The 26,282-nt window shown below is 38.4% G+C and overlaps 6 protein-coding genes, 2 non-coding genes and 2 pseudogenes across 11 annotated transcripts; 5 read left to right on the plus strand and 5 right to left on the minus strand.

Annotated features, from left to right (window-relative positions):
- Nucleotides 1-1,543: 1,543 nt before the first annotated feature.
- Nucleotides 1,544-9,864, plus strand: ntr-1 (the record flags this gene model as incomplete). Of its 2 annotated transcripts, NM_001373647.2 has the most annotated exons (7): nucleotides 1,544-1,678; nucleotides 6,869-6,904; nucleotides 6,949-7,092; nucleotides 7,206-7,761; nucleotides 7,811-7,954; nucleotides 8,523-8,661; nucleotides 9,723-9,864. In NM_001373647.2, 7 exons carry the CDS (start codon nucleotides 1,580-1,582, stop codon nucleotides 9,811-9,813), a joined length of 1,209 nt encoding a protein of 402 aa, NP_001360454.1. In that variant the 3' UTR covers nucleotides 9,814-9,864. The 2 variants fall into 2 exon arrangements, with proteins under 2 accessions (NP_001360454.1, NP_493193.1); NM_060792.2 differs by lacking the exons at nucleotides 1,544-1,678; nucleotides 9,723-9,864 and having other exon boundaries at nucleotides 6,794-6,904; nucleotides 8,523-8,832.
- Nucleotides 5,462-5,515, plus strand: T07D10.12. The gene has a single exon (NR_050651.1). It is a non-coding gene; the product is annotated as an Unclassified non-coding RNA T07D10.12 (non-coding RNA).
- On the minus strand, nucleotides 5,462-5,515 carry T07D10.11. The gene has a single exon (NR_050652.1). It is a non-coding gene; the product is annotated as an Unclassified non-coding RNA T07D10.11 (non-coding RNA).
- flp-33 (FMRF-Like Peptide) lies at nucleotides 9,857-10,861 on the minus strand. The gene is made up of 2 exons (NM_001392957.1): nucleotides 10,693-10,861; nucleotides 9,857-10,157 (listed from the first exon to the last, which is right to left on the minus strand). The coding sequence occupies exons 1-2, from the start codon at nucleotides 10,845-10,847 to the stop codon at nucleotides 10,052-10,054; spliced, it is 261 nt and encodes an 86-aa protein (NP_001379391.1). The 5' UTR covers nucleotides 10,848-10,861; the 3' UTR covers nucleotides 9,857-10,051.
- Nucleotides 10,862-12,296: 1,435 nt separating this feature from the next.
- Nucleotides 12,297-14,705, minus strand: T07D10.3 (C2H2-type domain-containing protein). Its single transcript, NM_060793.4, has 8 exons — nucleotides 14,498-14,705; nucleotides 13,953-14,087; nucleotides 13,590-13,793; nucleotides 13,370-13,528; nucleotides 13,019-13,105; nucleotides 12,872-12,970; nucleotides 12,679-12,831; nucleotides 12,297-12,538 (listed from the first exon to the last, which is right to left on the minus strand). Exons 1-8 carry the CDS (start codon nucleotides 14,618-14,620, stop codon nucleotides 12,365-12,367), a joined length of 1,134 nt encoding a protein of 377 aa, NP_493194.2. The 5' UTR covers nucleotides 14,621-14,705; the 3' UTR covers nucleotides 12,297-12,364.
- A 226-nt stretch (nucleotides 14,706-14,931) lies between these two features.
- On the minus strand, nucleotides 14,932-16,324 carry clec-16 (annotated as a pseudogene). The gene is made up of 4 exons: nucleotides 16,127-16,324; nucleotides 15,931-16,075; nucleotides 15,745-15,876; nucleotides 14,932-15,703 (listed from the first exon to the last, which is right to left on the minus strand). Coding segments are annotated over exons 1-4 (1,247 nt in total).
- A 483-nt stretch (nucleotides 16,325-16,807) lies between these two features.
- Nucleotides 16,808-18,178, minus strand: clec-15 (C-type LECtin; the record flags this gene model as incomplete). Its single annotated transcript, NM_060795.1, has 4 exons — nucleotides 16,808-17,574; nucleotides 17,615-17,746; nucleotides 17,789-17,933; nucleotides 17,981-18,178. The coding sequence occupies 4 exons, from the start codon at nucleotides 18,176-18,178 to the stop codon at nucleotides 16,808-16,810; spliced, it is 1,242 nt and encodes a 413-aa protein (NP_493196.1).
- A 2,616-nt stretch (nucleotides 18,179-20,794) lies between these two features.
- clec-13 (C-type LECtin) lies at nucleotides 20,795-22,165 on the plus strand (the record flags this gene model as incomplete). Its single annotated transcript, NM_060796.1, has 4 exons — nucleotides 20,795-20,992; nucleotides 21,040-21,184; nucleotides 21,227-21,358; nucleotides 21,399-22,165. 4 exons carry the CDS (start codon nucleotides 20,795-20,797, stop codon nucleotides 22,163-22,165), a joined length of 1,242 nt encoding a protein of 413 aa, NP_493197.1.
- A 483-nt stretch (nucleotides 22,166-22,648) lies between these two features.
- Nucleotides 22,649-24,041, plus strand: clec-14 (annotated as a pseudogene). Its single transcript has 4 exons — nucleotides 22,649-22,846; nucleotides 22,898-23,042; nucleotides 23,097-23,228; nucleotides 23,270-24,041. Coding segments are annotated over exons 1-4 (1,247 nt in total).
- A 266-nt stretch (nucleotides 24,042-24,307) lies between these two features.
- H16D19.3 (C2H2-type domain-containing protein) lies at nucleotides 24,308-26,245 on the plus strand (the record flags this gene model as incomplete). The annotated part of the gene is made up of 6 exons (NM_001375233.1): nucleotides 24,308-24,475; nucleotides 24,886-25,020; nucleotides 25,180-25,383; nucleotides 25,445-25,603; nucleotides 25,868-25,954; nucleotides 26,003-26,245. Exons 1-6 carry the CDS (start codon nucleotides 24,353-24,355, stop codon nucleotides 26,243-26,245), a joined length of 951 nt encoding a protein of 316 aa, NP_001361809.1. The 5' UTR covers nucleotides 24,308-24,352.
- Between the last annotated feature and the right edge of the window lie 37 nt (nucleotides 26,246-26,282).

Genomic DNA, 26,282 nt, shown 5'->3' on the forward strand with positions numbered 1-26,282 from the left:
TAAGAATTTCAACTTTGAAAGCTCATAACTCGGCTAGTTTGCATTGTATCAGAAAATTATAAACTACAGCAATTTTTTTCACAATTTTTTCTGCAATTTTCATTTTTAACTTTTGTATATCTTCAAAACGAATTGAGATACAGTCGAGCCCATTAAAAATGAGCCAAATTTCGACATCTTTGAATTTTCTGCGGTCTCTCCACCCACGCACCATTGTTTGATGTTTTACTTTGTTTATTGCTATTATTCAAATTTATAAATTGCTGGGTTTACGCTCAGCCCCACCCTCAATCTCCTCAATCTCCGTGGTGCCTTACCCATTTCTTGGCTTCATAGCTCTGAGCTCAGAGTTTCAAAAGGTCCAAAGTTCCTCAAAATATCAGTCATTTGCAATAAATCCCATTTGTCAACATGCTACTGCCGGTTCACATTTCCAATTCAAACATGCTTTGAACTTCTCCCCCCACTCGGCGTGAGAAAGAGTAAAAACAAAGAAAATTTCGATCTCTGGTGTTATATAATCCTTCCTTGCCACCTCCTCAACTTTTTTTTCTGTTTTTTTTGGGTAATTGTTCCCCTTCAGACTAGTTCTCGAGTATTTTCAGCCTTTTTATCTAATCTGTTGAAAACAAACTTTTTCGGTAATAGTTATCTTTGGTCTTTTTTTAAAGAAAAACAAGTTTTATTTCTGAAAAAAATACTTTGATTTAGTCTGATTTACCTTGAAGTTTTGAGATTTTGAGCTAAATTTCGAGAAAAAAGTTCCCAAGTGGCTCATTGGTATTTTCGGTGGCTGCCAATCAGAAGACCGGGGTTCGAGCCCGCGCTGTGGCAAATTTTTTTTTAAAGTTTCGATTGGACCAATTGAAATGTTCTAAGCTTGAAAATTAGCATTTGATGTCTTGAATATTGCTGGAAGTATAATATTTTAAAATCTTGAACATTTGTTTTCTAAGCACCTGAAAGTGACGTTTGCTGAAATTTTGAGCTTTGGCCACCTGAACAAAAATTGCAAAACTTCCAGTAAGCCTGAAAAATGAACGAAATGCCATTTTCAGGATAAATAATTTTGTTTTTAACGGTTGCAATATAATCTATACTAATTTTTGCAAACATCATTTTTGAAGATTAATTTTTCATCATTCAAAATGTTGAGTTAATTTTTTTAATGGAGTGTCAATTTTTGATCTCAGAGGACCTCGGTTTGAATAAATCCTCGCTCAGAAAAAAAGAAAAAAAAGTTACCACAATGGAGACTCGAACCCGGTGTTGAGATTGGTAGCCGCCGAAAATCCCACTGAGCCATTCGGACATTTTTTAAAACTTCGATTTTTTTTCGATTCTTTCTACTTTGACCTATTTGAACTCTCATTTGAACTTTGTATTGCCCTCTTATTGACTACTCTCCCTTCTATAACTATTTGTTGTTAATTTGGTCTTAACATTTTTTTATAATTACCTTACGTCCTCAATCTACCGCCTGAATAACAATTAGCCGCCCCCATCGTTTTCCTGCACAAAAAATGTGAACCATTTTCTCTTCAGATTTATCACGTAAAACCAAAAGACGCCGACAAAAATGTTAATGATGAGCAACAAAAAATGGAGCGGCCGAATTGTGGACCCACCGGCTCCGCCTCACGACTTCTTCTCCAATATGCCTGCCGACATTCGCGAGGTTAGTTTTTTGCAGTCCGAAAACGTAGAAATTTAATTTATAAACTCAATTTTGATCATTTTTGAAAAAGTTGTCCAAGTGGCGCAGTGGGATTTTTGATAAACCTCCCTAAAATCAAAAGACCGTGGTTCGAGTCCCCCTGTGGCAACTTCTTTTTACAAGCTGTTATTTGACTAAAAGATATATCTTAGAACTAAAATTCATAATTTTAACTCAAAATGAGAATTATTGACCGTAAAAACTGAACCTTTTGATTTTTCTAGAATAAATTTTGATTTTCTCGGTTTTTGGCGATAAATTTTTGATGAAATTGTTAAGAACACTACACAACCAGTAAATTTTAAAAGTTTTAAAATTTTTTAAGAAAAGTGTCCGAATGGCGCAGTGGAACTTTTCATGCCAATCTCAACACCAGGGTTCGAGTCCCCACTGTGGCTAATATTTTTCTCAGCGCTAATTTAGTGTCTCCTGCAATTCCAAAATCCTTTCAAACGTTTTTTTCTTGTTTTTCGCCAGGAATGCCAGGTTATTTTTTGATTCCAGAAAACTTTTTAGGGTTTTTTTCTGAATCTTTACTCTTTCAGGGGAAAAAGTATCCGATACACTAGAGCCTAAGGCAATTAATTATAAACTAGAAACACAAGAGGAAAAACAAATTGCGTAGGCACTCACTGGGGTGACATCCTGTTTTGCAGATTTTCGTCACTTTTTTCTCGAGTTGTCTGAAAATTTTCAAAAAAAATTCAAAGGAATTGTCTGTTCAATCTAGAAGTTATACAATTTCTTAAACACTCACATGTATTTGAAATTTACGGTGGGAAAAATATTCTGAAGAATTTTTTCTCTCTTTCTCTTTAATTTTCTTTTTTAAAAACTGAGCTATAATTTTTCAAATATATCAGAAAAACAACACGTTGTTGGTCTGTTTTTTTTTCTGAAAAAAGGGAACCCTTATCCAATTTTCCGTTTTATTTTCATGCGAACCTCCAATTTCCTGGAAATTTGAATATTTCTAATTTTTGGGTTTTCGGATGTTGGAACATCAAAAAACAAAAAAGAAAAATATAGTTGCCACAGTGAGGACTCGAACCCGGGTGCTTTGATTTGTAGAACTATCATTGAAAAACCTCTGAAAATTTTTTTTCAGTTTTTCAGTTTAATTTCTAGCTTTGTGGCGTTGATTTTCAAACTCATGACACTTGATTTAATAAAATCACACTTTAAAAACGAAGTTGCCACATTGGGGACGCGAACCCCGGTCTTCTGATTGGCAGCCGCCCAGAATTCCACTGCGCCATTTGGGCACTTTTTTCTCTGAAATTTCTCAAACTTGCTAGAAATTTAATTAATAATTGTAGTTTTAAAGTTTTAAATTGCATATTTTGAGAGTTTTTCATGCTCAAACTCTATTTTGTCCAAAAAAAATACTCGATTTTTGGTTCTTTTCCCAAAATTTTGAGCAAAACAGGACTATTTGATTACACATAGGGTTATTTTTGGTTTTGTTTGGTTTTCCACGTGTGCTTTGATGTCAGAGCCCACCCTTGAAATTTGCTAATTAAATTTTGAAAAAAAAATTCATCCAGTTTTTTGACTTTTCATTTCCCATTTCACATAAAATTGGAGAAATTTACTAAGGCTTCTCACATTTTGATTATATATGGCTTCATTTTATCCTGTTTTAAAATCTATATATATTTTTAAATCTTCCTCGCTTTCCCATTTTATTCAATTTTCATTTTTTCTTCTTGAATTTTTCATATTCATTTCTCACTGAATTCTTGATATTATATAGCTTTTACTGAGCCGAAACAGCATAAACTCTAGAATTTTGAAATTTTTTAAAAATTTGAGCAATTTTTGCAAAAAGTGTCCAAATGGCGCAGTGCGATTTTCGGCGGATACCAATCAGAAGACCGTGGTTCGAGCCCCCATTGTGGCAACTGTTTTTTGATTACTGATGATTAATGTATGCTGAGTTCAAAAATCAATATCACAGTCTTCAAAAAAAAAATTAACTGCATAAACTGCAAAATTTTGATTAATTTTCGGAAAAGTGTCCAAATGGCGCAGTGAGATTTTGAACGGCTATCAATCTGAAGACCATGGTTCGAGTCCCCACTGTGGCAACTAATTTTTTCTAGATTTTTCTAGATATTTATTATTTTTCTATCCAGAGTATGCTCTACGTTCTGTATTATTTTGTGATGTAAATTTTATTTATTTTTTCCTGAAATTTTTTTATTCAGCTGTAAGTAAATAACTATTAAAAACATGCAGCTGGAAAAAAAATTCGTCAGAAAAACTTAAAAAAAACACGAAAAATATCCAAAAAAGAATAATGGAGATGAATTTTCTGTCGCTGGCCACCACTTTCATTTGTTCTAGGCTTCTGAAAAAGAAGAATGTCATTTCCAGATTCCCTTCCTTTTTTCTCAAATTTCAGAAAAAATTGCTTCAAAAATATTTCCCACAAAATTTTGGTTTTTTTTCAGTTTGTTTGCAGTTTCACCAGAATTTTTTTTTTGGAATTTTCAGCATTGAAATCAGGATAATCTAAATTTGAAAAAAAACGTTGCCACTGTGGGGACTCGAACCCTGATTGGTAGGATTTTCATCGAAAAACCCTCTGAGCCATTTCTGCACTTTTCTTAAAACTGGCAAATTTTTCAGTATTACGATATAATTCGTCATAGTAACAAATCAGAATTCCCACTCAAACTACAAAAGGGCTTCACGTCATGAATATTTCCGCACCACCTCTCATAATCCGTATTTAGTCATCTCATTTTGAGAAATTTCAGTTTTTCGAAATTTTTTGGTAGCACTTCTAAAAATGTTCAGTGTGTCTGATTATACTTGCGAAATCACAATTTCACCTCCAGGACTCGGGCTTATATCTTTGTTAGACTCGTGCTTCTCAAAAATCCCAATGCGCCAAACGCGTACCTCCATCCATTTTGAATTTTTTACCACAAAATTTATTTGATGTACTCCTTACTCACTTTAAAAAATTTTGACCAGTGCGAGGAGTCGAACCCCGGACCCCAGATTACCAATCATGGAAAATCCCACTGCGCCAAAAGTGCAACTCCGCTCATTTTAATTTTCGACCTTGAATACCTTTTTTTGTCATACTCATCCCATTTTACAAAAAATTTTGACCAGCGAGGGGAGTCGAACCCCGGACGCCAGATTACTAGCCATCAAAAATCCCACTGCGCCAAACGTGCATTTTTTTCCAATTTTTTAAAAAAATTCTCAAAAATCACCAAAACAAAATTAATTTCTACTAATTTAAGTGTACTGAATCCGTTTTCAACCTCAAATCCCACTCCACGTCACTCTTAATCTTTGTTCGTTCCCTTTTGAAAGCCCAAAACCGAAGGATCACTAATAAAACATAAAAGGAATACGAATAACAATGAGCCACCCGCCGTGGCCGCCCATCAATTTCTCATTCATTAGCCCATAAAATAGCGATAGCTGAAAAAACATAGAATTCCAGGAAATTACTTTCATTTTTTAAGGTTTTCAATTTTTTATTTCCGCCTGCAAATTTATGCGTTTTAAAACAAGGAAGAAGCTTGTTTTGAATAGTAAAATTTCAAACAAAAAAAAAAGAAGATGCCACAGTGGGGACTCGAACCCCGGTCTTAAGATTACGAGCAGTCAAAAATCCTATTGCGCCGCCAATTGTACAAATCCGTCAATGTTGACTTTTAGAATTTGAAATTTTGTTTATATACCCTTTGTTGCTTGCAAAAAAAATTGCAGGCTCGCGGAATCGAACCCCGGTCGTCTGATTATTAGCCGTCGAAAATCCCCACTGCGCCACCCACGAAAAATTTCGAAAATTCCCCAACATTTAAAATTTTCTTCGGATTTTCAATACTTTCCAGTTCATTTTCAAGTTCAAATTTCACGTCACTAACCCTTGTCCTATAGTGAAACACGCTTGAATTATTAAGTATTTCCCGGAAGATCACAAATCATTCGGGTAAAAGGAAAAAAAGTGTAATTTAATTTCACTTTCAAACAAAAACTGGCGTAAGGTTATCCATTTGAACTTCCTAGTTCAGGTTTCAAGAAAAATAGGTAGGCGGGCTCCACGAGGTGAAGCTCCTGCGCCATTATCGTCATTTTTTCCGCGTAATTTCGAATTTCAGCTCTTTGAGGTCTTAACGGGGTCGTAGATTCTCTGTTTTTAAAAATTTTCAGCAAAATTTCAATATATGCTCTTAGCTACAAGTTCTCAATTATTTTCGGTGCCTGGCAACTCCGCAAACTCAATTTCCCAGAGTTCTCAGTCTATCCCCCATCACATGAGTTTCGCGTAATTTTTCTCATATTTTTCTGATCATGAGAGCGTTTTTAATGTAACTTTTGGACAAAAAGCCTGCCTAACTAAGCCTGAGCCTAAGACCTAAGCCTAAGACCTAAGCCTAAGCATATACCTATACCTATACCTATACCTTTACCTATACCTATACCTATACCTATACCTATACCTATACCTATACCTATACCTATACACATACCAAAATTAATACCATTTGTATTTTTAGAGCTATTATAGCTTCCGAACTTTTTTTATAATTGGAAAACATTAGATTTGAAGATTTCCTGGTACAACGTCATTTTTTCCTGGAATTCAGATTTTCAGCTGCCACATAACTGTTATAAATTTCGGTTTTTCCACAGATTTTATGTTTTCTAGACCAAAAAAATCTCTTGGTTTCCTTGGAGCCTTAGCTGAAGATTTACTGGCTTAGAGTTAATTTGGTGCGGAGCCCAAAAATTTTAGACCACTTTTGTTAGGGTCCACTAGATTAGTATAATAAATAAAGCCGTCAAAATCTTTTCAAAATCTCGCTGTTTCCCACAAATTTGCTTGGGTAACGGAACATTAATACCTCTTCTGAGATTTGGAGCCAGTTTGTCTGAGCTTAGGGTAATCCATATAAGGTTTCTTTGATCTGTTAAGTAAACTCTTTCAAGATATTTTCGATCCTTTATTCTAATTTTTCTCCCTGAAAATCATTTCCCTGTTCCTGTGATTCTCCCACGCTTTGGTCATTTAGTCATGCCTTGACAAAAACTACGTGTTCAATCATGGGAGCCTTCTTTCCTGTCATTCTGCTCACCCCAACACCAATTTCCTCAGCACATAACCTGTATCTTTTTCAGATGCTCGAGCTACAGGAAAACATCACCGATTCTCAGGTAATTCATACTTTAATAATAGAAGTTAATTCTCCAAATTTCAGCCGATGGATCCGCCATCGCTAGAGATCATGATGCTCCATCACCTCATGATCATTCTGGTCACCCTTTTCGGTAACACACTTCTGATCTATGTGATCTACAAGAACAATGCGGTGCTGAGGCGGAAACGGGTCACTCCCGTGCAGGTAGGGATCACAGTTGTTAGATAGAACAACCCAGGTCTGACTTTGTACGGAAGTCCGGCTTAGTCTGGTTTACAAGCCAAACTCCCAATCACCCTCAACCTCTGATTTTCCAGATGCTAATGCTTCACATGTGCGCTGCTGACATTCTATTCGCCCTGATCAGCGTGGGCCCGACTATGGCCATCACTGCCACCGTCCCCTTCTTCTACGGCCCAAACCTGCTGTGCAAGCTCACCAAATTCCTCCAAGTGATCCCAATGTACGCCTCATCCTTCCTGCTCGTGGCGATCAGCGCGGATCGATATCAAGCCATCTGCCGTCCGCTTGCCTCTATGAAATCATCCATCTACAACCGCCCGGCCCTCTACTCCGGAATTGCCTGGACCGCGGCGATCCTCTTCAGCACACCTCAACTCTACCTCTTCGAGAAACGAAACGGAGATTGCTCAGAAAACTACACGACCGCCTTGCAATACCAGCTCTACGTTTGCTTGTTCAACTCAGTGGTATGGCTTCTGCCGAGTGCCATCGCTGGATGGCTCTACTTATGCGTGTGTAAAGCGGTGTGGAAGAGCACCTCGTTCAGCAGCTCACTGAGGAATAATATGAAGAAGATGGAACATATGAAGCTGACCGAAAAGAACGGCGGCATGCAGGCTCACCACAAAGGTAAGATTCTTTGCCGGCACAAATCAAAAATCTTATATTTTTGTTGCAGGAGCCACGATGCAGTGCGTCGAGTTGGATCGAAGGAGAGTTCAGACCGTGAAGCTCACGTTGACAATTGTCGCCGCGAACTTTGTGCTCTGGGCTCCGTTTTGCATCACTTCGGTGATTGATGCCGTGTGGCCAACGGCGATAAGTGAGTTTTTACCTTCATGGTGCATCGAGCAAAATTCTCAGATCCGGAATATTGTGCATCTACTGGTTTTCTAGTTTTAGTCATGGTATGGTACATCGATCAAAATCATTCAATTTTCACACTGATTTGGGTGCCTTGACTAAGATCCTAGCTTTTATCATGGGGCATCAACTAAATTCCTCGTTTTTGGCCAGGCTCGATTAATTTTCTAGTTTTAATCATGGTGCGACGACTAAGATTTTAAAGATCTTTGTCATGGTTCATCAACACATTTCTTAGTTCTAGTCATGGCGCATCGGCCGAAACAATCACATTTTTACACTGACCATGGTGCATCGACCAAAATCCAAAATTTTTGCCCTGGTTATGATGTATCGACTAAGATCCATACGATCTTTGTCATGGTGCATCGTCTGTTTTCCTAGCTTTATACATGGTGCATCGACTAAAATTTCTTATTTCTGTATCGTTGTCATGGTGCATCGACTGAACTTACCTAATTTATGTTCTGATTATGGTGCATCGACTAAGAGGCTTCTGATTTTTCCAACAAAAAAATTATTTTCAGACTCCACATTCGCCACATACATCATGTTCTTCGGCAACCTGAACAGCTGCATGAACCCCTGGCTATGGTTCCATTTCAACCGGAAACAATTGAAACGCGCATGCCCGTGCCGAAAATCCTCGGAACCCCTTATCCAATCGTTAGTTTACGTACATGTGATGACCAGTGAGCAAAGCGATTTTTGATTCCTATCCTGTGCTGATGATAACTCTCTCTTTTTTCTTGTGTAACCAATATTTCCTTTATCTAATTGACACAAATTTTTCACTATTCTTTTACACTATTCAAGTTGGGTATCTTGGTCGACTATCCGATCTATCTTGTTCTGTAAAATTCTGTAAAAGGAAGTGCGTATGGTCATGGTGCATCGAGTAAAGTTGTGTGAAACAGTGAAATTGTCTAGTACTCCAAAATTTGATGAACAAGTTTTTTCCGGGAAATTCAGATTTTCTTTGACAATGTGTTAGAAGAAAACTCAATTTTTCACGTGCTGGATCTACGTAGATCTACAAAAAATGCGGGAGAAGAGACGCAGGCTTCTCAAATGTCATATTTTTTAGGCAAAAAATATAACCGCATTTTTTGTAGATCAAACCGTAATGGGACAGCCTGGCACCTCGTGTTTTTCTGAAAAATTTTTTGGCGGGAAGTTAAATTTTTTTCAGAAATAATTTGGCAGTAACCCTTTGATGTATCTTAAAAAACTGAATTTGTAGCAACATTTTCTCTGCGAAAATCTGCAAAACCTTAAATTTTAGATTAAATTACCCGTGCCAAGTAAAAATTTGACATTTTCTCTGTAGGTTGTATGTCGTGCCAGTTTCTTGAAACTTCGTGAAACTGTACTACATTCTAATTCAAATATGCCTAGAAAGGCTTGAAATCGTTCCAAAATTCAAGGTTTCAATAAAAAAAATGTTGTCAAAACGCCTTAGAGTACCTGAGCCTGAGCCCCTTTGGTCAAAACTTGGCAGGGCTCCAGCCGAAACTTGACCTAGATCTCCCCTTCCCCATCCGACATCAATTTCCTCCCGCAAACAATAGCTATTCTGGTCTCCCCGACAATTGTATTTTGATGCCCGGTGACATGTCAATACGCACTTCCGATACACTTTATTATACCTTTCTTGTTTACACGTGGTTTTGTTCTTTCTTTGATTCTGGAAATTGTTGTGCAAAAAGAAAATGCTGAAATTCCAGTCGACCCGGCGGTGGAGCCGAAGAGGATCATGCTCCGACAGAGTTTACTATGGAGATGGCTGTGAACTCGGAATCCAATCGTTCTGATTAATTTATCAACTATTTATTTTTCTCACCCATATCAATAAAACATATTTGTCAATGCTCATCGTTTATTTTTGGCTTTAATTTTGCATACGAAGAGTGTCGGGGCCGCACCGATGTCAAGGGAAGAGGACAGAGAAGGAAAGAAGGGAACAGAGAAAACGACAGACACAGAGGAAGAGAGAGAAAGAGAGAGAGAACAAATTGTGAGAATTTCAAATTTCAGATTGAGCTGAGCATCAGGTTTAACCAAAACGTGGCTTTTGGATTCCGTCAATGGTGCGCAGGAATCCTGACATGTCCTCGAAGCCTTCCAGCGGGGCACGACGTTCCTTGGCTGGGAGGAATCGTCTGAAAATTAGGCTTTGAGAGAGGGAACGAGGACTGTTGAAAAGGAGCCTACTCACTAGAGCGAAGAGATAGTGAAGAGATCAGGAGCCTAAGCCTAAGCCTAGGCCTAAGCCTGAACCTAAGCTTAGGCCCAAGCCTGAGCCTAAGCCTAAGCCTGAGCCTAATCCTAGGCAAGGGTGTCAAGTCCCGTGTTCCGTTTGCCCCGTTGTCCCGTTTTTTGGGTGTTTTCACGGGAACGGGACGTCCCGATGTCCCGTTTTTGTAATTTTTACGGGACATTGACACCCTTGATCCTAGGTCTAAGCCTGGGCCTGAGCCTAAGCCTAAGCCTAAATCTTGGTCTAAGCCTGAGCCTAAATCTAAGCCTAAGCCAAAACCTAAGCCTAAGCATAAGCCTAAGCCTAAGCATAAGCCTAAGCCTAAGCTTACGCCTAAGCCAAATAAGTTTAAAAAAACATTATAGTTAGGGCAACGCGACTCATTCAGCAAGTCATATTTATACATCGAAATCTCCAAGATCTAGTTCCCAACTCACTTGATAAATTCCAGCTCGGCGTTGCGAGCTTGACGAGCTTCCTGTGCCAGCTCTGCGGCTCCACCATCGGCAAACGCGGCAAGACGTGGCTCTACCGAGAAGCCATGCACGGCTGACAGCAACACAATTGCGACGATGAGAATAAGAAAACGCATGGTAGGGGGACCCTGGAAGTTTTTATTTTTTTTTTGGGTGAAACAGTGAAAAAGCCCAACGAAACTTAATCTAGGCTCGGAACTCTAAAAAGCTCAACGAAACCCCCAAAAAGCTCGGAACTCGATTGACTTTCTGCTGGCTGCACAGCTTTTATACTATTCAGCTTACCTATATGTGCTCCAAAACCAAACACGCAGGAAACAATTAGAAGGCGTGGTCCCTCTCCGTCTTCTCCAAGAATGTAACAAATCTCAATCAAGACGGGTGACAAGTCAAGAGAGAGAGAGAAGGTAATTGTTCATGAGCTCTTTGATGGGCAGTTGTTTTCGGGTGGAAGCAAGTATAATGCTACAAATAATGGAGGAGGATGATGATGACAATGCCATGATGACGAAGTTCCTGTTTGGTAATTCTGGAAGGTCGTATGGAGTCTATTTCAGTTGTGACATTGGTTTGGTTCCGGTACCATGGCCAAGTGATATCATTTCAATATTTGTGTAGGCCAGATTTTCGATTCCTATTCCGGTGACCGGACCGGATCAAACTGTCACGCGATCTGTTCACTTTACTAAGAACCCATTATTCCTTAATCACGTGGATCGGCCGGTATCACACCTAGATGATATCATTCAATCGTTGTGTCACGCAATATGGGAAACCCATTAAGTTTTCCAGTGTAATTTGATTTTTTCTCGGAATATGTAACTTTAATTTTGGTGGAACAGGCACTTCCAGACCTTCTTTCGGCTAGATCCAAGTCCCGGTTGCTTTACCGGATCGGAGTGTCACGCGATCTGAAAATCTTAAAATTGAGACTTTTGGCAATGGATTTTTGTGCAAAAGAGCATGCCAGTCTGATCGAACTCGGAACTTCAGAGTCAATCCAGCTTGATTTAGCAGACACACTAAACACGCCAGTGTGGTCCATAGAAATGTGGTCTACGAGAATGGCGGGAGTTCAGATGCGGCGGACTTTTCAACTAATTTCGCATGTTTGAGAGTACACACAACTAAATCTGATTAAATCTGATGATCACATTTTTGTAGTTCCGCCGGGTCTTCTTATAATATACAGGTAATTTTGCTAAGAATCTTAGTTCTATGTACCCCTCCAGCCATTCGTAACGTCGATCTAGTATTAATGGGGCATATCGTGCAGTGACTCGGTTCTGGTAACATGACCGGCTCTGATTGTCACGCGATCAGGAGCCTAGAAGTTTAATGCAAGTTTCAGGTAATTTAACTAGATGTTCCGGCCACACCGCCGGATTCAAGTGTCACGCGATCTGAAAGTTCCTTATAGGTTTTTTGTGCAAAAAGTTAAGCAGAAGCTTGTCACGCAAGTTGGGTTTTTGGCAGTTTTTCTGGAAAATTTAAAATGTGAACTTTTACTTGGCCGGAGTAAAATTAGGATAACTGGATTGAATATGGTTCAAGCCCTAAAAGTGTATAGTTATGGTCTTTATGTAGTTGAAAAGGTATAAATATCATTAAAACAAGCAAGTTTATCAACTTCCTACATAATCTTCCAAAAGTAGTCCACTACTTCCAATAAGAGCTTGGCCATCTGTCGTGGCGTAAACGAGGAATGTTTCAGTGGGCTTGTTCGCTGATAATTTGTGAATTTCTCGTTGATAAGACGTTGATTCACATCAATGATCACCACAATTATGGATCGGTAGATATTGCACTGAAATTTTGAATATTTAGGAAAAAAAAACAAAAAAATTGCTTCAGTGGGGACTAGAACCCTTTTTATTTTTTTAACCAAAAATGGTACTTTAATAAAATTTTAATAATTTTTAGACCATTTTCTACCCAAATACCCACCACATCTTCGGGCATATTATTGAACGGAGCCTCTCGCTCCACATGCTCCATGGCTTCACGTAAAACTGGCAGGTTTCGTAAAAGCACGTCACGTTGGTAATAGCAATACTTGAATTGGTGACCACATTTGCAAGCAATCACTTGTACAAAAAACTGAAGGAAAAAAATTGGAAAAAATTGGAAAAAAACCAACCTTTCTATCAAAAAATTCACAATTCTGGCTTGCCACGTGGCTCTGAAACCCCTTGTTGTCCCGAAATCGGCGTTGACATGTGGTACACACATATAAGCCCTGAAATTTAACAAAAATAAAGGAAAAACTCTGAAAAAAGAGCCCAACATATGCTCGTTCCTCCTGCTTCTCCTGGTAGCGCAAAAAGTACTTGTAGTTGAGAAGTAGGTGCCTGGAGTCTAGGAATAGGTGTTTCTGAAAACTTGATTTTTAAAAATAAAATAAATTGAATTTTTTGGAGTATTTTGAGTCAAAAAAAAACTAGAAAAAAGCTTACAAATTAGATGAGTTATGGAAGTTTGAAACTTTTCAAACAAGAATTCTGAGAAAATTTTGGGTCTCACGAAAACTTATTTCCTAACAAGTTTCTTCAGAAAATTTTCAGGCTAAAAAGCTTTAAATTTTTCAGATTCCCAGCTTTTCCAAATTTTAAAATACAAATTCCCAATGAAAACTCACATAATGCTGCTCAAAAAAGTGTCGGATACACTTCTCATTAGTTTCAAAAATGTACTTGCACACCGGATCCGGGCACATATGATCCCGGCCGTGTAAATGTGCCACGTACTCGTTACGTGACGACCAAGTACGATTGCAACAGTTGCAGATGTAAACTGGCTGAAATTTGGAGCAAAAATTTTTTCCTTGATTTATTTTTTCTAAATAAAAATTTCCCAACCTTCAAAAAATGTTTCTGCTGATCCCAAGCTTCTGTTTCAACAGATCCAGTTCCTTGTAAATGCTCCAAAGCAGTCTTATAGTCTGAAAACCGTACTCCACAGCAAAATAGTTGGCAGGATTGGTGCTCCAGGAGGTAATGGAATCTCGCATCAATGAGGTCCAAAAATAGTAGGCTACACGTGGAAAATGGACAGGGAATTACCTGAAAATCAAGAAAATTGCAAACAAATTTTCAAAATATCCAAGTGGCGCAGTGAGATTTTGGACAGCATATTAATCTCAACACCGTGGTTCGAATCCACCTAATGACATCACTAGTTTTACTAGATTTTATAAGTTTAACAAAAACATTTGAACGCACAAATTCAAAATCTGGTAGCTGAATCTGAAATTTTCCATCTAGAAATCCGTTATATGCATCCATATGGACAAATTGGTGCCATAGACGGGAGAGCTCCGAGCTGAGTATTTGGTGGCATTTCGGGCAAGTTTCACGCTGGAAAAAACGTTTTAAAAGTTAGGAGTTTGTCTACAATACCCCTAGAGTCATCCTACAGTACCGCTACAATTATCCTACAGTAACCCTACAGTAACCCTACAGTAATTTCACAGTACTCTCACTATCCCGCTGAGCATTTCTGCAGTAGCTTACCGTAACCCTACAAAACCCCTACACAAGAATCACAGACCTACTACGGTATTGCAACAGTACCTATACAGTATCCCTACAGTAGCCTTAAACTACCTCTACAGCATCCCTACATCTGGCTCACAGTATCCCAGAGTAGCCTTTAGTGTCTCTACATTATTCCTACACTACCATCACACTACCTCTACAGTACCCCTACAGTACCCCTACTATAACCCCAAAACACTTCTAGAGTACCTCTAAAGTACCCCTAGTACCTGTCTCAACGGCTCGACAACTACCGTATCCTCTGCCCTTATAACCACCAACTCGAAGCGCTTCTCCTCGAATTGTGTCATCTGCATTCGGTTGAACACCTCCTGTTCGGTGGCGTCATCCATTTTTGCGGGGGAAAATTTCGGTAGCTTTCGAGAAATGGTGAACTTATCTTGCAGTTTCATCTAATTGGAAAGTCACACTTTTCTTCGGAAAAAATATTATTGAAAGAAAATTAAGATTAAAAATTCCAGATAAGATGTTTGTTTCGCAGGAATTGGAATAGATTTTTCACAGAAAAAGTTGAGTTTCAGTACAGTTTAAACTCCTCCCTGTCGAGGTGCACTTTTTTCAAAAATAAAGTTTTGGAATGAATTAAACTGAAAATATTTATTCAACGAATGAAATACAAGGGTAGCATGATCTTTAAAAAGTTCTATGGTCTATAGATAACAGAAGTAAACTTTGCCGTGAAACCTGGGAAAGTGGTTCTCTCATCTGACGTGAACGTTACAAGCATGTTATTTCCAGTTGATGTATATGAAAACGGAGCTCTTATAGTACCACTGAGACGTCCCAAAACTGGACTGTTTATCGTTTCACCATCGTAGACGATCACCATATCATTGTTCAATTCAACGATGAAAAATTAAATTGTAGAAAAACCCTGTTTGGCCCCAATGTGGAAAGCTGATAAGTACATCTCTCATTGTTGAAGTAGTTTTCTGGATAATTCGGAGTGGTGATAACTGCATTATCCATTAGTCGCCCTGCGTTGCAGTTTGATGAGTTTGAAGAAATTGGTGTCACAGATGTTGGTGGTACAGTTGGGCACTGCACACCAGCCTCACGCTTGCACACGTACTTCCTATTGTCGATACAGTTGTCACTGTACCATAAGCCGGTCGGAGAACCGTTAAACACCGACATTTTCAAACAATAATCTATTCGAGGAGATGTTGGATCAATTTTACTGTAGTCCCACGCAGAACCATCTACCCAGTTGAGACTTGAGTTATGATTCCATATCGCTCCAATATAGTGAAAACCTTCTGGCGCAAAGGTGGTGATATATTGAGCTTCATTTGAAGAATGTATTGACACAAGGCTTCCACAGCTTTTTGCGCAAATTCCCTGTGCAGTAGTAAATGGTGCATCAGCCGTGCTGAATGTGTAGCAGTACCCGTTGTAGTTGTAAGTGCAGCTATCTGGAAGTTCTGGACATTCACAAGACACGTTATCATGATACCTGCAATCGTTGTTGGTAGTTCACAAATATAAGCTACACGCTGGCTTTCACAATCCTCGCTGAGCCATTTGCCAGTTAGTGCTCCCTGCGTAGAATAATAAACACATTGCCCAAGTTCGACAATTGGAAAACCTAAAACACTGAATAGTTGTTTTTTTTTCTCAAATCAAATAAATAAAACCAAACCACTGGAAAAGTTGTTGTATCTTTGTGCCGATTCAGATCCATCATCCCATAAACACTGCGAAGGATCACTTTCAAAACAAGATAATCCAATCCATATTAATGTAGAACTTCCAGATCCCGCAATAGTCGCAATTGCTTGATTATCCTGTAACCTCGACTTTGGAAAATCATAAAATTGTGGGCAAATTGTACTTACGCGATAATCTTTGACCTGAACAAGTGTTGCTCCAAAGCTACTACAAGATCTTTCAGCAGTTCTATGATTGACTGGAGTATTGAAAAGTTTCAAGCACTTGTTGTTAATTAGTGTGAACCCATTTGTGCAAATTGGGGATGAAGTAACACAATTTGCAAGATAAAGAGTCAAAATTAGCAGAGCGGAAATTGTTTGCATGGTGGGAAAAGGGGTATGATTCTTATCAAAAGTCATAAAGTAGTTTCGAGGCGGTCTTTGGAAGCCACTCGGTGCATATTGAATCATGATAAGAATTTTCAACTGGTGAACCATTAATAAACAAAATGATGTGAAAGGCTAAAAATCATGTTAATATAAAATTATCAGAATGGTTTGTTCAACTTCTAACTAATATACTGTTTTTTTTAATCAACTAAACGCCGATAGCACGGATTGTGAGAAGACGCTTACCGAGTTATTGAATACTCGGTCACATTCTAGACAATGGGACAAACAAAACTGAATTCGTCTGTAGCATGATGAATAAAAATTAGCCTGTTCCAGACCTGTTATACATATGGATATTCCCCAATTTTTGTACATAATGAATTGAAATAATAGTGAGCTTATTTATTGAACACGTGGAATGCAAAAGCAAAATGGTGGAATTAATAAACAAAAAGTATATGTTTTCAAATAGTTCTACGGTCTGTAAATCACAGAAGTAAACCTTGCCGTAAAACCTGGGCCAACAATACTGGCATCTGATGTGAAAGTTACAAGCATGTTATTTCCAGTCGATGTATATGAAAATCCACCTTTGATAGTACCACTGAGACGTGCTGCCAAAACTGGACTACTTGTCGTTTCGCCATCGTAAACGGTCACAAAATCACGTCCAGCCTCAAGTCTGAAATCATAAAATACTAGAATTATCTTATATGATCCCAATGTGGACAGTGTATAAGTGCAGTTTGCATTGTTGAAGTAGTTTTCTGGGTAGTTTGGAGAGGTGATAACTGCATTATTCATCAGTCGCCCTGCGTTGCAGTATGATGAACTTGGTGCCACAGTTGTTGGCGGTACAGCTGGGCATTGCACACCGGCTGGACGTTTGCACACGTATTTATTATTGTCGACGCAGTTGTTACTGTACCACATTCCAGTCGGATAACCGTTGAACGCCGACATTTTCAAACAGTAATCAACTCGAGGAAATATTGGATCGATGTCACTGTAGTCCCACGCAGAACGATCTAACCAGATGAGACTGGAGTCATGATGCCATACCGCTCCAATATAGTAATACCCTTCTGGCGCAAAGGTAGTAAGATATCGAGCTTCATTTGAAGAATGAATAGATGCAAGGTTTCCACAACTTTGTGCGCAAATTCCCTGTGCAGTTGAGAATGGTGCATCAGCAGTACTGAATGTGTAGCAGTACCCGTTGTAGTTGTATTTGCAGCTATCTGAATTTTTGAAAGTTCACAAGATACGCTATCATGATACCTGCGATCGTTGTTGGTAGTTCACAAATATAAGAAATGCGCTGGCTTTCACAATTCTCGCTGAGCCATTTGCCAGTTAATACTCCTTGTGTAGAATAATACACACATTGACCAAGTTCGACGATCGGAAAACCTGAAACACTGTGTGGTGTTTTAACAGAAAAATAAAACCAACCACTGGAAAAGTTGTTGTATGTGTGTGCCGAGCCAGTTTCATCATCCCAAAAACATTGGGAAGGATCACTTTCGAAGCAATACAATCCGAGCCATATTAATGTAGAACTTCCAGATCCAGCAATAGTCGCGATGGCTTGGTTATCCTAAAACCTTGACATGTGCTTATTCTAAAATTATGTAATCCACTTACAATATTATTTTTGGCCTGAACAAGAGTTGCTCCAAAACTACCACATGATTTTTCAGCAGTTGTATGATTCACTGGGGTACTGAATAGTTTCAAGCATTTGTTGTTGATCAGTGTGAAACCATTTGTGCAAATTGGGGATGAGGTAACACAACTTGCAAGACAAACAGTGAATATTAGCAGAGCGGAAATTGTGTGCATGGTGGGAAAAATGGGTATGATTCTTATCAAAAGTCATCAAGAAGTTTTTAGGCGGGCTTAGGAAGCCACTCGGTGCATATGAATTATGATAAGAATTTCAAATTGGTGAACAATTAATAAACAAAATGATGTGATAGGCTAAAACTCATTTACCGAAATTTCCAATAGATTATTTTTAAATGGATTCTTCAAATTCAAATTAGATCACTGCTGTGTACAACTGCCAGTTCAAAGGTTTTGTGTAGTATAATAGAACAGCTTCACGCTTGCTGGTCCACACCGTTCGCGACATTTTATCTCGCTAAACGCCGGCATCATCAGATAGTGATTCTCAAGAGAAAATAACGGATCAATGTAATCCCCGGCTGAACATGTATTCAGTTGAGATTGATGGCATGTCTCTTTATCGCTCTACTATAGCAAGAACAGAGATCAAGCTTCATCTGATGAATGTTATATACTGTTTATTAATTACCTATCTGTTATAAATTCTTATCGTGATTCATATGCACCGAGTGGCTTCCTACGCCCGCCCTACTTATTATTTATTATTTATTATTTATTTATTCATCATGGAAACAAAAAGAATATGATAAGAAAAACATAACCGGTTATGATATTTACACGTGTAGATGAATAAATTAAAATAAACTCGGCCCGACAGAGCGCGAGTTTAAGTGAGAGGGAAAGAGATCAGAATTTAGATATTTGACAATCAACAAGCAAAAGGAATTGTGATGGGGAGAGGAAAAAGCTAGAGTTGCGTACAATGCTATTCCATATTGGCACTACTTGGGAGAAAAAGATACGACATTTGGGATTTTTAAAGCATCGGACGACGAGACGAGTTAGCAAGCGTAACAAAGTCACTGCTTTTTGGGAAGTGCGCTGCGCCGGTAAGAATTTTGTATAGAAGCAATAGTTGGGCTCTTAGGCGGAGAGAGCGGGCAGTCAGCTCACTCCGCTTATCACTGACCTACTTTTTTATCCTTCAGTTACTGATTGAAATCTATTCATTCGGTCTTTTTCGTCGCCTTGTGTTTGGTGACTTTTCTTGATTATTTTTTTTTCTACTTTTAAACTCTATTTTCTAACGGAAAATGGAAAATTTTTTGTGTATGATGAGGTAAGTTTTATATATATACTTTCACATAGTGTCAGGCTGTCCCATCATGCGGGAATGTTTTGCCTAAAAATGTGACGTCAGCTTAACCATGTAAAATCAGTTGAGAACTCTGCGACTCCCGCATTTTCTCCCGCATCCATGTCGGTAACATTATTTTTGCAAGATTTGCTAAGACTTACCCGAAAGTGCTAATTTCAAAAATCCTAGTATAAAGCGATGGACTCAAATTTTAACTCAAATTTTACAGTTGTATTTTCAAGGAATATTGAATCCCAACTCAACAAATATGCACCAAGACGTAAGAGAGATCAAAGTAGAAGAGACAAAAAATGGGAACTTGGTAGGATTTTGAATAATTCAAAACTTTAAAAATTGATTGAATAATTGACAAAATTATGACAATTTCAAAGTATGAAATTTCAAAAAAAAAAACAGTTCAAATACATTTTTTTTGAAGACCAGAAAAAGACCGAATGAATAGATTTCAATCAGTATCTGAAGGATAAAAAAGTAGGTCAGTGATAAGCGGAGTGAGCTGACTGCCCGCTCTCTCCGCCTAAGAGCCCAACTATTGCTTCTATACAAAATTCTTACCGGCGCAGCGCACTTCCCAAAAAGCAGTGACTTTGTTACGCTTGCTAACTCGTCTCGTCGTCCGATGCTTTAAAAATCCCAAATGTCGTATCTTTTTCTCCCAAGTAGTGCCAATATGGAATAGCATTGTACGCAACTCTAGCTTTTTCCTCTCCCCATCACAATTCCTTTTGCTTGTTGATTGTCAAATATCTAAATTCTGATCTCTTTCCCTCTCACTTAAACTCGCGCTCTGTCGGGCCGAGTTTATTTTAATTTATTCATCTACACGTGTAAATATCATAACCGGTTATGTTTTTCTTATCATATTCTTTTTGTTTCCATGATGAATAAATAAATAATAAATAATAAATAATAAGTAGGGCGGGCGTAGGAAGCCACTCGGTGCATATGAATCACGATAAGAATTTATAACAGATAGGTAATTAATAAACAGTATATAACATTCATCAGATGAAGCTTGATCTCTGTTCTTGCTATAGTAGAGCGATAAAGAGACATGCCATCAATCTCAACTGAATACATGTTCAGCCGGGGATTACATTGATCCGTTATTTTCTCTTGAGAATCACTATCTGATGATGCCGGCGTTTAGCGAGATAAAATGTCGCGAACGGTGTGGACCAGCAAGCGTGAAGCTGTTCTATTATACTACACAAAACCTTTGAACTGGCAGTTGTACACAGCAGTGATCTAATTTGAATTTGAAGAATCCATTTAAAAATAATCTATTGGAAATTTCGGTAAATGAGTTTTAGCCTATCACATCATTTTGTTTATTAATTGTTCACCAATTTGAAATTCTTATCATAATTCATATGCACCGAGTGGCTTCCTAAGCCCGCCTAAAAACTTCTTGATGACTTTTGATAAGAATCATACCCATTTTTCCCACCATGCACACAATTTCCGCTCTGCTAATATTCACTGTTTGTCTTGCAAGTTGTGTTACCTCATCCCCAATTTGCACAAATGGTTTCACACTGATCAACAACAAATGCTTGAAACTATTCAGTACCCCAGTGAATCATACAACTGCTGAAAAATCATGTGGTAGTTTTGGAGCAACTCTTGTTCAGGCCAAAAATAATATTGTAAGTGGATTACATAATTTTAGAATAAGCACATGTCAAGGTTTTAGGATAACCAAGCCATCGCGACTATTGCTGGATCTGGAAGTTCTACATTAATATGGCTCGGATTGTATTGCTTCGAAAGTGATCCTTCCCAATGTTTTTGGGATGATGAAACTGGCTCGGCACACACATACAACAACTTTTCCAGTGGTTGGTTTTATTTTTCTGTTAAAACACCACACAGTGTTTCAGGTTTTCCGATCGTCGAACTTGGTCAATGTGTGTATTATTCTACACAAGGAGTATTAACTGGCAAATGGCTCAGCGAGAATTGTGAAAGCCAGCGCATTTCTTATATTTGTGAACTACCAACAACGATCGCAGGTATCATGATAGCGTATCTTGTGAACTTTCAAAAATTCAGATAGCTGCAAATACAACTACAACGGGTACTGCTACACATTCAGTACTGCTGATGCACCATTCTCAACTGCACAGGGAATTTGCGCACAAAGTTGTGGAAACCTTGCATCTATTCATTCTTCAAATGAAGCTCGATATCTTACTACCTTTGCGCCAGAAGGGTATTACTATATTGGAGCGGTATGGCATCATGACTCCAGTCTCATCTGGTTAGATCGTTCTGCGTGGGACTACAGTGACATCGATCCAATATTTCCTCGAGTTGATTACTGTTTGAAAATGTCGGCGTTCAACGGTTATCCGACTGGAATGTGGTACAGTAACAACTGCGTCGACAATAATAAATACGTGTGCAAACGTCCAGCCGGTGTGCAATGCCCAGCTGTACCGCCAACAACTGTGGCACCAAGTTCATCATACTGCAACGCAGGGCGACTGATGAATAATGCAGTTATCACCTCTCCAAACTACCCAGAAAACTACTTCAACAATGCAAACTGCACTTATACACTGTCCACATTGGGATCATATAAGATAATTCTAGTATTTTATGATTTCAGACTTGAGGCTGGACGTGATTTTGTGACCGTTTACGATGGCGAAACGACAAGTAGTCCAGTTTTGGCAGCACGTCTCAGTGGTACTATCAAAGGTGGATTTTCATATACATCGACTGGAAATAACATGCTTGTAACTTTCACATCAGATGCCAGTATTGTTGGCCCAGGTTTTACGGCAAGGTTTACTTCTGTGATTTACAGACCGTAGAACTATTTGAAAACATATACTTTTTGTTTATTAATTCCACCATTTTGCTTTTGCATTCCACGTGTTCAATAAATAAGCTCACTATTATTTCAATTCATTATGTACAAAAATTGGGGAATATCCATATGTATAACAGGTCTGGAACAGGCTAATTTTTATTCATCATGCTACAGACGAATTCAGTTTTGTTTGTCCCATTGTCTAGAATGTGACCGAGTATTCAATAACTCGGTAAGCGTCTTCTCACAATCCGTGCTATCGGCGTTTAGTTGATTAAAAAAAACAGTATATTAGTTAGAAGTTGAACAAACCATTCTGATAATTTTATATTAACATGATTTTTAGCCTTTCACATCATTTTGTTTATTAATGGTTCACCAGTTGAAAATTCTTATCATGATTCAATATGCACCGAGTGGCTTCCAAAGACCGCCTCGAAACTACTTTATGACTTTTGATAAGAATCATACCCCTTTTCCCACCATGCAAACAATTTCCGCTCTGCTAATTTTGACTCTTTATCTTGCAAATTGTGTTACTTCATCCCCAATTTGCACAAATGGGTTCACACTAATTAACAACAAGTGCTTGAAACTTTTCAATACTCCAGTCAATCATAGAACTGCTGAAAGATCTTGTAGTAGCTTTGGAGCAACACTTGTTCAGGTCAAAGATTATCGCGTAAGTACAATTTGCCCACAATTTTATGATTTTCCAAAGTCGAGGTTACAGGATAATCAAGCAATTGCGACTATTGCGGGATCTGGAAGTTCTACATTAATATGGATTGGATTATCTTGTTTTGAAAGTGATCCTTCGCAGTGTTTATGGGATGATGGATCTGAATCGGCACAAAGATACAACAACTTTTCCAGTGGTTTGGTTTTATTTATTTGATTTGAGAAAAAAAAACAACTATTCAGTGTTTTAGGTTTTCCAATTGTCGAACTTGGGCAATGTGTTTATTATTCTACGCAGGGAGCACTAACTGGCAAATGGCTCAGCGAGGATTGTGAAAGCCAGCGTGTAGCTTATATTTGTGAACTACCAACAACGATTGCAGGTATCATGATAACGTGTCTTGTGAATGTCCAGAACTTCCAGATAGCTGCACTTACAACTACAACGGGTACTGCTACACATTCAGCACGGCTGATGCACCATTTACTACTGCACAGGGAATTTGCGCAAAAAGCTGTGGAAGCCTTGTGTCAATACATTCTTCAAATGAAGCTCAATATATCACCACCTTTGCGCCAGAAGGTTTTCACTATATTGGAGCGATATGGAATCATAACTCAAGTCTCAACTGGGTAGATGGTTCTGCGTGGGACTACAGTAAAATTGATCCAACATCTCCTCGAATAGATTATTGTTTGAAAATGTCGGTGTTTAACGGTTCTCCGACCGGCTTATGGTACAGTGACAACTGTATCGACAATAGGAAGTACGTGTGCAAGCGTGAGGCTGGTGTGCAGTGCCCAACTGTACCACCAACATCTGTGACACCAATTTCTTCAAACTCATCAAACTGCAACGCAGGGCGACTAATGGATAATGCAGTTATCACCACTCCGAATTATCCAGAAAACTACTTCAACAATGAGAGATGTACTTATCAGCTTTCCACATTGGGGCCAAACAGGGTTTTTCTACAATTTAATTTTTCATCGTTGAATTGAACAATGATATGGTGATCGTCTACGATGGTGAAACGATAAACAGTCCAGTTTTGGGACGTCTCAGTGGTACTATAAGAGCTCCGTTTTCATATACATCAACTGGAAATAACATGCTTGTAACGTTCACGTCAGATGAGAGAACCACTTTCCCAGGTTTCACGGCAAAGTTTACTTCTGTTATCTATAGACCATAGAACTTTTTAAAGATCATGCTACCCTTGTATTTCATTCGTTGAATAAATATTTTCAGTTTAATTCATTCCAAAACTTTATTTTTGAAAAAAGTGCACCTCGACAGGGAGGAGTTTAAACTGTACTGAAACTCAACTTTTTCTGTGAAAAATCTATTCCAATTCCTGCGAAACAAACATCTTATCTGGAATTTTTAATCTTAATTTTCTTTCAATAATATTTTTTCCGAAGAAAAGTGTGACTTTCCAATTAGATGAAACTGCAAGATAAGTTCACCATTTCTCGAAAGCTACCGAAATTTTCCCCCGCAAAAATGGATGACGCCACCGAACAGGAGGTGTTCAACCGAATGCAGATGACACAATTCGAGGAGAAGCGCTTCGAGTTGGTGGTTATAAGGGCAGAGGATACGGTAGTTGTCGAGCCGTTGAGACAGGTACTAGGGGTACTTTAGAGGTACTCTAGAAGTGTTTTGGGGTTATAGTAGGGGTACTGTAGGGGTACTGTAGAGGTAGTGTGATGGTAGTGTAGGAATAATGTAGAGACACTAAAGGCTACTCTGGGATACTGTGAGCCAGATGTAGGGATGCTGTAGAGGTAGTTTAAGGCTACTGTAGGGATACTGTATAGGTACTGTTGCAATACCGTAGTAGGTCTGTGATTCTTGTGTAGGGGTTTTGTAGGGTTACGGTAAGCTACTGCAGAAATGCTCAGCGGGATAGTGAGAGTACTGTGAAATTACTGTAGGGTTACTGTAGGGTTACTGTAGGATAATTGTAGCGGTACTGTAGGATGACTCTAGGGGTATTGTAGACAAACTCCTAACTTTTAAAACGTTTTTTCCAGCGTGAAACTTGCCCGAAATGCCACCAAATACTCAGCTCGGAGCTCTCCCGTCTATGGCACCAATTTGTCCATATGGATGCATATAACGGATTTCTAGATGGAAAATTTCAGATTCAGCTACCAGATTTTGAATTTGTGCGTTCAAATGTTTTTGTTAAACTTATAAAATCTAGTAAAACTAGTGATGTCATTAGGTGGATTCGAACCACGGTGTTGAGATTAATATGCTGTCCAAAATCTCACTGCGCCACTTGGATATTTTGAAAATTTGTTTGCAATTTTCTTGATTTTCAGGTAATTCCCTGTCCATTTTCCACGTGTAGCCTACTATTTTTGGACCTCATTGATGCGAGATTCCATTACCTCCTGGAGCACCAATCCTGCCAACTATTTTGCTGTGGAGTACGGTTTTCAGACTATAAGACTGCTTTGGAGCATTTACAAGGAACTGGATCTGTTGAAACAGAAGCTTGGGATCAGCAGAAACATTTTTTGAAGGTTGGGAAATTTTTATTTAGAAAAAATAAATCAAGGAAAAAATTTTTGCTCCAAATTTCAGCCAGTTTACATCTGCAACTGTTGCAATCGTACTTGGTCGTCACGTAGCGAGTACGTGGCACATTTACACGGCCGGGATCATATGTGCCCGGATCCGGTGTGCAAGTACATTTTTGAAACTAATGAGAAGTGTATCCGACACTTTTTTGAGCAGCATTATGTGAGTTTTCATTGGGAATTTGTATTTTAAAATTTGGAAAAGCTGGGAATCTGAAAAATTTAAAGCTTTTTAGCCTGAAAATTTTCTGAAGAAACTTGTTAGGAAATAAGTTTTCGTGAGACCCAAAATTTTCTCAGAATTCTTGTTTGAAAAGTTTCAAACTTCCATAACTCATCTAATTTGTAAGCTTTTTTCTAGTTTTTTTTTGACTCAAAATACTCCAAAAAATTCAATTTATTTTATTTTTAAAAATCAAGTTTTCAGAAACACCTATTCCTAGACTCCAGGCACCTACTTCTCAACTACAAGTACTTTTTGCGCTACCAGGAGAAGCAGGAGGAACGAGCATATGTTGGGCTCTTTTTTCAGAGTTTTTCCTTTATTTTTGTTAAATTTCAGGGATCATATGTGTGTACCACATGTCAACGCCGATTTCGGGACAACAAGGGGTTTCAGAGCCACGTGGCAAGCCAGAATTGTGAATTTTTTGATAGAAAAATCATGATAGAAAAATCACCATCCATCCAGACCATAAAGACCATCCACCAGACAGTCGGTTTTACCCTGGAAATATTGATTTATAACGATACGTTTGAAGAAAAAAGAAACATATTAAAGGTATGTAATCAGGTATCATTTTAACCCAGTAAAAATATTCAAGATATAAAATAAAAATTCA

Source organism: Caenorhabditis elegans, chromosome I (genome assembly GCF_000002985.6).
Source record: "Caenorhabditis elegans chromosome I".
In the NCBI taxonomy this organism is placed as follows: Eukaryota; Metazoa; Nematoda; class Chromadorea; order Rhabditida; family Rhabditidae; genus Caenorhabditis; species Caenorhabditis elegans.